This window comes from Neofelis nebulosa, chromosome 2 (genome assembly GCF_028018385.1).
Source record: "Neofelis nebulosa isolate mNeoNeb1 chromosome 2, mNeoNeb1.pri, whole genome shotgun sequence".
NCBI lineage: Eukaryota > Metazoa > Chordata > Mammalia > Carnivora > Felidae > Neofelis > Neofelis nebulosa.
This window is the reverse complement of record NC_080783.1, coordinates 198,061,736-198,071,960: the sequence shown is the minus strand read 5'-3', so window position 1 is coordinate 198,071,960 and position 10,225 is coordinate 198,061,736. Positions and strand designations below refer to the sequence as shown.

At 45.4% G+C, this 10,225-nt stretch overlaps 1 protein-coding gene across 1 annotated transcript in view; it reads left to right on the top strand.

Moving 5' to 3' along the window:
* Nucleotides 1-2,783: 2,783 nt before the first annotated feature.
* Nucleotides 2,784-10,225, top strand: part of KPNA6 (karyopherin subunit alpha 6) — a 67,556-nt gene continuing 60,114 nt past the window's right edge. The window contains exon 1 of the mRNA XM_058718251.1: nucleotides 2,784-2,914. Within this exon, the coding sequence (XP_058574234.1) occupies nucleotides 2,911-2,914 (4 nt within the window). The 5' untranslated portion in view covers nucleotides 2,784-2,910. The remainder of the gene's footprint in view (nucleotides 2,915-10,225) is intronic.

The following is a 10,225-nucleotide window of genomic DNA, read 5'->3' as shown; positions in this document are numbered from 1 at the left end:
GCCTGTGTGTCCTGTGTTTCTTTCCCTTCTTGCCTGTCAGGCAGAGAGCAGAGGTTAGGATTCTGGGCCAGGAAGCCCTGTGTGTGGCTTCTGGGGTCCTCATGGGTCCTGCCTGCTCCAGTGGAGAGGAAATGAGACACCAGAAGTCATGGTGTTTACCGCTGGCTGAATGCTGTGTATCAGACATTACTCTCATGTGTATTATAAGCCTTGTTTCAATCCAACTTTTATGTCAACCCTAGGAGGTAGGTACTGTCACTCTAATTCTATAGGTGAATAACAAGCTCAGAGAGCTATAGTGACTTGCCGAAGGTAACACAGCAGCCAAAAAACCCTCCCAAAAGACAACACCACTATCCTCTCAAAATGTGATGTCCTGATTCTCTCAGCATGCAGTCACTGAGACCCTGCTCTGTGTCAGGTGCTATGGTAGACAGGACGCCAAGACAGAAACAGACAGGTCACACTACACTGGCATGGGTGTTAACAATTACAAGACAGCAGCGCAGGAGAGAGCATGTTTAATGCTCTAAATTTCTCGAAGGAGGGGACAGTCTGAGTTGTCAGGCACTTTCTAGGTGGGCAAACTGGGGGAAAGGCACTTCAAGCAGAGTAAAGGAGACATGTAATACAGAGATTTGGAACATTCTGGTGTATTTGGGGCAGGTAAGCAGAATGGTTCCTAGAGCAGGAAGGATAGGGAACAAGGGGTGGGGGTGGGGTAGAGCTGGAAAATTTTGCAGGAGATGGATCAGGGTGGACCAATGGTTCTAGGCCAGGGAGGGTGTGTAAGCAAGGTCCAGCGCTAGAGTGGAAACAAAGCTGCTTGGAGGACGACCTGGCTCTTACTGGACAGGCTAGAGGGCTCACACTGGGAAAAAAGGACAGTCATAGCCACTCGTCTGCTCCGTTTCCTGAACCCTTTTTTGGCCACAGGATATGCAGATGAGTCTGTGGCGGTGTATGGGAGACAAATATTGCAACAAAAACTTTTTGGTGTCGAGGAAGGCCTCATACTAGGTAAGCATGAGACAGATAAAAAGAAAGATGTACCTTAGACAACCAGGAGACAGAAACATACCTTGTAAGCAAATCAGAGTGCTAAGTGCTGAGGAAAATGTGTGTCCAGGGCACTGGGGAGCAGAGGATAGGTACCCAGGCTCTGGAAAAATCGGGTTTTTTTAGGGAGGGGAGAGTTGAACTGGATCTTGAAAGTGAATTTGTTCACCCTATGGTCAAGGGGGAAGGGAGGGCATTGCATTCCAAGCAGGGGAAACAGCATATGCAAAGGCACAAAAGATGCATACTTGGGGAAAGGGGTTCCTCAAATATGAATGGAACCTGGGTGGCTTAGTGGAGAATAGCCCAAGAAGTGAATAAGGACCAGCCTGTGTGTCAGATTGAAATGTTTGAGCATTACCTAAGGGCAGACAAGTAACTAAGCTGAGGAACAATCTGACAAATTCTCTGCTTTTTTAAATCTGATTGTTTAATGTTTATTTTGTAAGTACCCATGTCGCATATGCACACACATGTGGGGTAAGGGCAGAGAGAGGGGAAGAGAGAATCCCAAGCAGGCTCTGCGCTGCCAGCCTGGAGCCTGACACAGGGCTCAATCCCACGAACGGCGAGATCATTACCTGAGCCGAAATCAAGAGTTACAGACTTAACCAGCTGAGCTACACAGGTGCCCCATAAGGTCTCTGCATTTTGGAGATGGTGTGCACAAGTGGGAGAATCTGGACACAAGAGACCAGTGAGGATCTGGCAAAATAGACCAAGAGAAAATGAAGAGATCTGACCTTGAGGAGTGGAAGTAGGAAGAGAAAGATAATGCTCCCTTTCCTGACCCTGAGTTCCGGATTGGCTTTTTCAGTTATTTCCCTTAATGGCCCAGGCACAAGCCAGGCACACATGTAGAAGAGGCAATATGTTGTGGCAGGACTTGGAAACCCAGGTCCCTCACTCTGCTTCCAAAAGACAGTTCCCTGTGGGCCTAGTGACTTGAAGATGTAGCCTTTCCCTGTTTGTTGAGGTGGGGGACAGGAGGGCTGGCCTGTCATGCAAAACGGAGGTCTGATGTGTACCAGCCATAAATTCCATGATTCAAAAGGCACGTGAACGCTCAGAGCCTCAATTTCCTCATCTCTAAAAAGGGAGATGATATCCCTCACTTTGTGTAAGTCTCAGGCCTGTTCATTTGTTTGTTTATTCACTAAACTATTTATGGAGCACATACCATGTGCCAGATACTGGGCTAGGCGCTGGAGGAGATACGATGATGAACAGTACAGAACCTACCACTGCCCTCAGCTTGCTGGTGGGGTGGGCGGGGGAGGATGAAATCCCACGGTCAGCTAGAAAGCCCTGCATCTGTCTCCTTATTTTTCCATTTGTCTCCCAATAAAGTCATGATCTGGTTTACTTTTGCTTTCTTCATTTCCTTATCTCCATATCCTTAAGCAAATCTCTTCCCCCTCTCCAGGTGATCCCTTACATCCAGCTCAGGGTCTATGATTGGCTTTAACTACGGAGAGGAAGGAATGTGCTTCTGGGAAAAAAATTTTTTCAAGGAGAGGTGGCTTCATTATACAGAGGAAATAGGAGCAGAAAAAGCTGAGAATTCCTGAACACACTTGACTTTCTTTAGTATCCCTCCTAGTTCTCTCCCTCCACCACTCCTTTTGTAGTCCATCCCTATTCCCCGCCTTCAGTAGCTGCGGTCTCTTTAAGTGCGCTCCTCCCCGTAAGCTAGGCTAGGGGGCGGAGAGCGCGTTTCTTCCCGGGGTTGAATGTTAAGTTGTTTGTCCGTTTCGGGCTGCCGTCCGGCAGATCCGCCATATTGTCTGCTGAAGCTACTGCTGAAGCTGCCGCTGCTGCCGCCGCCAAGTAGGAGCGAGCGGAGCCGCGATGGGTGAGTAAGGACACCAGGCAATTGGGGACTCGAGCTGAGACACTCCTGGGGCGTGGGGCCTAGCGGGAGACTGTCTCCGGTCTGCGGAAAATGTCTGAGGCCCCTCCAAATAGGTGTGAGGGGAGAAGCCAGGCCGGGAGAGCAGCTCAGGCCAGTTTGGGGCCGGGCTAGGGCCCCTGCGGGAGCAGTCTTTGGGGGCTGATTCCGGGAGCACCTTGCCACGCCTGGAGCCCCCACGTGGTGGCCTTGGGCCGGAGCCCTCGCGTTCCCAGGGGCTGGAAAGGGGCCGACCCTCCGGCCTGCGCCGAGACCGCGGCTGGGGGGACGGGCGCCCGGCGGCAGGCCCGGGCGGCGCTCAGGGAGCCGTTTCCAGGCGTGTGTTTGACCGACGCGCATCTTGACTAGATTTGGGGCTCCTCCGAACTCGAGGGAAATCCTGCCTACGTCGCGAGTAGAGTCCTCTGGTGAGGGAACGCCAGGCGAGCTAGCTCCAGGCCCGTAACGAGGGGCAGCCATGCCGAAAGCAGCCTGGGCCGCCGAAGGCCGGCAGAACTTCCCGAGCCGCGGGCGGAAATGGGGTGGTTCGGTTGGACTCAGTGACAGCCTGGTAGTAGAAAATCACAGACCGAGACCTCGGGGCCATGTGTGGTAGATCGGGACTTCAGGTTTGTGGGTCTGGCACTGGTTAGGAGAAAAGGAGCGACCTGTTGCTGTCTCTCTGAAGGGACTCCGGCGGGCAAGGCCTGTGCTCAGGGATAATACGATGGCGAAGTCTTTGGACTTAGCGACAGAACCATCAGTGAAGAGATACTTCCTCTTAAGCGTTAAAATCGATTCATTTTGCTAAACTCTTCCTACGCGCGGGTATTGTTCTCACTGCTTTACATGTTACGTTTTTCTTAATATGCACAAGCTAGTGAGCCAGTTACTACTGTTACCCCTGTTTTACAGGTAAGGAAACTGAGGCTTAGAGAGAGGTAAAGTAACTTACCCAAGGTCATACAGTCGGTGGCTATACCCCGGTGATCCAGACCCCTAGGTTATAGCTGCAGTTCTTTATGGCTTGGCCCCCTAGTGGTTGGGCTGGAAAAGGGGGAAGAAAGCTTTTAACCCTAGGCAAAGTTGTAAAGGTGTTTTTGTGTGCTGGTGTGCCCACTTTGAAATCTTTAGTCTGAAGAAACTGAAAAACTACAAAGTAGATTGCTAACTCCAGCAGTTGTGTGTGGAAGGGAGTGCTCAATGAGGTTCTGGGATTTAGTTTTGTAAGATCCCAGATCCTGAAGAAACAAATTACTCCCTTGAGCAAGGCAATGACTTTTTTTTTTTTTTAATTTTTGCAAGGCAGTGACTTTAGAATCAGATCTGGGATTATAATCCTGCCTGCCACTTTCTAGCTCTCATCAGTTAAATATCAGATAGTAAGAGAAGTCACTTAAATATCACATGCAACAGTGCACATAGGAAGCATGTAGCACAGTTCACAGTAAATGTTATTTCTCTTCCCTTCGGATCCTTCCTTTCCTCATCTCTAGAAGGAGGGGACAGAGTGTTATCAAGATGTTTGAAGACTAAATAAGATAACAAGTGTTTAGAAAACAGCCTAGTACGGGCTCTGCAGGCATCAGAACAGATTCTTTTCTACCTGCAGTAGCATTCCTTTCCCTTAAGCACTCTGGTTTTCAGAATCCAGTGTCAAGCCTGATACGTTTGTCTAACTGCAGCTTTATGAAGTGAAACATTTGGGGGACTTTTATGTTATAGATTTCTGTCGGCCTTCAATTTTAGAAACACTTCCTTCAAAGGGAAGGAGCTAGTGTGTAGTTTATTAAGCGCAGTGAAATAAGTTTACAGCTTGGGAAACTACCTTAGAGAAAATAACACAGCTAGTAAGCAGCAAAGCCAGACATGAGATTCTTACTCATTTTGCTGTACATAAACCTCTTAGAAGAGTTAAGGTGTGAACTAAAATTAGTCCTTTTCTGGTAGACTTTGAAATGAAAGTTATTTTTTTCTTTTTTCTTTTTTTTAATGTTTTGTTTATTTTTGAGAGAGACAGAATACGAGTGGGGCGGAGGCAGAGAGAGGGAGACACAGAATCCGAAGCAGGCTCCAGGTTTTGAGCTGTCAGCACAGAACCCGACGCAAGGTTCGAACTCCCAAACCATGAGATCATGACCTGAGCCGAAGTCGGACGCTCAACCATCTGAGCCACCCAGGCACCCCTGAAATGAAAGTTCTTATGTGGAGCAACAAAGCCTGACCAAGGTCCTGAAGGGGCTTTTTAGTATAGAGTCAGGTGGCCTCCTTTTTTCTTTCCAACTCCATTTCAGATACCTGTCTCCTATCCCACTTGGTCTTTCCGCATGTCCAGCTATTGGTGTGTGTGTTTCTGGCTGGTCTTTATACACATGATGGGAGTGAAACTAGTGTAAGGATACATTTAATCCTAACATGGGATCCAAGGTGGTTTGGGTTATCCCCATTTATAAGTGAGTAAACTGAGGCTCTGAGAAGATTAGGTGACTTGTCCAGGCTGGTGGTCTAGGCCCTTTGTGTGCTTCGAACACTAACACAGCCTGTACTACACCTCCATGAATCTAGAACCTGCTGTGTTTCACTGCCTGTCAGGTGTGCTCCACTCAGGCCCTGGCCTGTATCCTATACTGTTTGTCCTGTGCCAAACTTTATTAGCTTTAACAGACTTCTGTAGTGACTTTCACTGCCATTAGGAGCCCTGTGGGGGTGATGCTTGCAGCTCTGGAAGTTACTTATTCTGACCCTCCCTAGCAGAGACCACAGTCTTTTAAGACTAAGTCTTGGCAGACACTGGTTGTTTTATCAACCATTCCTGCCATTTTGCTAACCAGGAATCTGGCAGCCCCTCCCCAGCCCCAGGGATAGGTCTTGATTAATATAAACTATAAACCAATCATTGTAATTCTGTCTCCCTAGGCAGTGATTGATTTAGGCTTGGCTATGTGATACAGCTCTGGCTAATTAGATAGGAAGGGAAGCCTGAGGGATTTCTGGAAAAGCTTTCTTTATTTAAAAGAGATTTGTTAGTGGGGTGCCTGGGTGGCTCAGTCCTTTAAACGTCTGACTTTACCTCAGATCACGACTTCATGGTTCTTGAGTTCAAGCACTGCATGGGGCCCTGTGCTGATAGCTCAGAGCCTGGAGCCTGCTTCGGATTCTGTGTCTCCCTCACTCTCTCTGCCCCTCCTGTGATTGCACACACGGCTCTCTTTCGCTCTCAAAAATAAACACTAAACATTTTTATTTTTTTTTAATGTTTTAATGTTTTTATTTTCTTTTCTTTCCTTTTTAAAAATTTTAATGTTTGTTTATTTTTGAGAGAGGAAGAGAGACAAAGCATGAGTGGGGAAGGGGCAGAGAGAGAGGGAGACACAGAACCCAAAGCAGCCTCCAGGCTCTGGGCTGAGAGCATAGAGCCCAGTGCAGGGCTCAAACTCACAAACTGTGAGATCATGACCTGAGCCGAAGTTGGATGCTTAACCAACTGAGCCACCCAGGCACCCCTTTATTTCTTTTAATGTTTATTTATTTTTAAGAGATAGAGTGAGACAGAGCGTGAGCAGGGGAGCGGCAGAGAGAGAGGAAGACAGAGAATCCAACGCAGGCTCCAGGTTGTGAGCTGTCAGCCCAGGGCCCGACGACACAGGGCTCAAACTCACGAACCACAAGATCATGACCTGAGCTGAAGTCTGACACAACTGACTGAACTACCCAGGCACCCCTGTTTTTATTTTATTTTTGAGAGAGAGAGAGAGTGTGAGTGGGGAAGGGGCAGAGAGAGTAGGAGACACAGAATCTGAAGCAGGCTCTAAGCTCTGAGCTGTCAGCACAGAGCCCAACACGGGGCTTGAACTCATGGACGGTGAGATCATGACCTGAGCTGAAGTCAGACGCTTAACTGACTGAGCCACCCAGGCGCCCACCCCAAATTTTTTTAAATAAAATAAAAGAGATTTGCCAGGGGGCTCATGGGTGGCTCAGTCCATTGAGCATCTGACTCTTGGTTTTGGCCCAGGTCATGATCCCAGGGTCCTGGGATTGGGCTCTACAAGGGGCTCCACGCTGAGAGTGGAGACTGCTTTGGATTCTCTCTCTCCCTCTGCCCCTCTCCTCAACTCACATGCTCTCGTTCTCTCTCAAAAAATGAAAAAAAAAAAAATTTGCCAGGTTTTATTTTATTTTTTGCCAGCATATATTTTAACTCAAGTATCACCAAAGTGTGAGAGCCTCAAAAAAAAAAAAAAAAAGAGAGAGAGATGGAAAAGCTATAATAATAGCCAGCACTTAAATAGAACTTGCTATGTGCTAGGCACTAAGTACTATAATATTAACTCCTTTATGTCTCAGATTATCATGTTCTAGTTGATGGAACAAGCACAGAGAAGTTCGGTAACTTGTGCAAGGTCAGAGCTAATAAATAGAACCACTTAAGTTGTATGGTTCTAACCAACATATGGCAATTAAGGGCTATGTTCTGCCTCTAAAAAGGAAAGAGCCCTTTTCTGACTCTGAAATTGCCATTAGTAATGCTGGGGTGATGAGGCAGAATTTATAAATAAGAGCAGGCAGCTTGAAGAGTGAGAATAGAGAAGATGGGAAGAATCTGATGTTTTTAAGCTACTGAATTAGGCAACTTTGGAACTGTCTTATCTCTTGGTTTAACTAGGATACTGAAGGCCAATTCTTGTTTGTTTTTGGCTGCAAGTAACAAAACCTTTCTGATAACACTTCCAGGTCAGGAAGTAACTTAGCCCATTCTTCTTTTAGTTTCTCTCCAACCTTGTGCACCCACCCCACCATTTGTAACAGCTACTTGCAGAGATGGCACTGAACCATCAGTCACCACCTAAGTGTCCCACAAGCATCAAGCTCACTCCCCTTTCCTGACCTGCTTTTCCTGCATTTTTGTTAATGGTAATGGTAGGACCACTGGCCCAGACACTAGGGCATCTATCCATCTTTGGTTCCTCACTCTTTTCTTCCATTTCCGTATTGGCAGTTGAAGATTATGTGATTGTGTTACTGAGGTCTCCTCTAAATTGCTTTGTGTAGGTTTTTCTCACAGCATAGACCCACAAAGAATATTCTGTGCTCTTTAACCTTACTGAGTCTCAGGCTCATCAAAGTGAAAATATGGATAACAGTATTTATTAAAATTAATGAAGATTTGTGAAATATTAGATGTAAGCAAATAGTGTAAATTGTAAAGGTATTAATTTAGAAGCCCTCCAGAACTTTTCCGTAGCCTCCTGTACCACTGCTGTAATTCTTCTGCAGCAGCGTCGCTAAAACACCCATTTGATCTGGTCACTCTAGTCCTTAGCTTAGGAACCTTCATGGACTTGCTGTTATCTACGGGATAAAATCATAACCCATACGATATGGTATTCAAGGCCTTCCTATTGATTTTACTAATCTTACTCTATTTAAAGATGTATCCACATATCCTGCATTCCAGTTAGACTACCTCCTTTGTAATTTAGCATTACTGGCAGAGAAGGTAACACAAGTAATTCTTTCCCCACCAATCTTTTCCTATGGAAATCTTGCCTGATTTTCAAGGACTAGTTTATTTTCATTTTATTTTTATTTTATTTTTAAATGTCTATTTATTTTATTTATTTTTGAGAGAGGGAGAGGGAAAGAATCCCAAGGAGGCTCCGTGCTGTCAGCAGAGAGCCCAGCATGTGGCTTGAACCCACAAAATCGAGATCATGACCTGAACTGAAATCAAGAGTCAGACGTTCAACTGACTGAGCCACCCAGGCACCCTTCAAGGTCTAATTTAAATGCTACCTCCTAGGGGCACTTGGGTGGCTCAGTTGGTTAAGTGTCTGACATGACATGGGTTCAGGTCATAATCTCAAGTCCATGATGAGTTCAAGCCCTGCCCCTGGCTCTGTGCTGACAGCTCAGAGCCTAGATCCTGCTTTGGATTCTGTGTCTCCCTCTCTCTGCCCCTCCCCAGCTCCTGCTCTGTCTGTCTGTCTGTCTGTCTGCCTCCCTCTCTCCCTCCCTCCCCCCCCCCCTCTCTCAAAAATAAACATTATAAATAAATAAATAAATAAATAAATAAATAAATAAATGCATGCTACTTCATGAACTCTCAAATGCTTTTTGCCTTCCAAACTGGAAGTGGATTTCTGATTTCTGTAGCACTTTCTTCTTGCCTTTCCTGTAGCCCATTTCATATTCTTTTCCTGTGTTACAGTTAATCTGTAATATAATTCGTTCTTCAACCAGTAACTTAATTTCCAGTCTTAGAGTTCTCATGTCTAAAATGGGGATAATAATATCTATGTCATAGGATTGTTAGGGGGATTAAATAAGCTAATGAATGTAAACCATTTTAGCATGGTGTTTATTAGCACATAGTACTCAGTAATTTCTTTTAGTCAGTGAATAAATAAAGGGCTTACTATATTTCAGGCCCTATGCTAAATATAGATTAATCAGTTTGTCTTTGAGGGGAAGGCAGTAACATGAAAACTGGTCAGAAACATACTTTTAGGGGCCAGGCAGTTATTCAACAGTTATTCATCAATTTCAGCAGATGTTTATTGAATACCTAGTATGTGCCAGGGACTGTTCTGCTCCAGGCCCTGGAAATATAGTGGTAAACAAAAGAGACAAAAATCTATCTTGTGAAATGTCAGAATTTAAATTCTAATGGGTAATCAGCTACATGGAGACTAGCATGCGAGGACTATGGAGCTCCATGCAGTCTATGCAGCTCTAGCCAATTGTTGCCCTGGGAGACTGTAGGTCTAATATTGCTGTATTGCATAATTTCCCATTCCTTTCATCATCTCTCTCCTCTTAAAGTTAGAAATCCAGATTTTCATATTTCTGGATTAAACATTGATAAATGCTACAAGTTAACTCTTAAAATCTAGAAAGCTTAAGCTAACCAAACATAGGATATTTGAGGCCAAATATAGCCCAAGAACATCCGGTTTTACTTGTAAAATATTAGAAAATAATATTCCATGTATTTTATAAAATATTTCTTAGTTTATGTATTTTACCAAATTCTATGTGTTTAAAAAAAAGTTTTATTATTGTTTCTTTGGGGTTTTTTTTTTTTTTTTTTTTTTTTTTTAAGTTTATTTTGAGAGAGAGAGAGAGCGTGCTTGCCGGTGCAGAGAGAGAAGGAGGAGAGAAAATCACAAGCAGGCTCTGCATCGGCATCACGCTGCCTGATCACAGGGCTCAAACTCATGAACCATGAGGCCATGACCCGAGCCGAAATCAAGAGTAGGATGCTCAACTGAC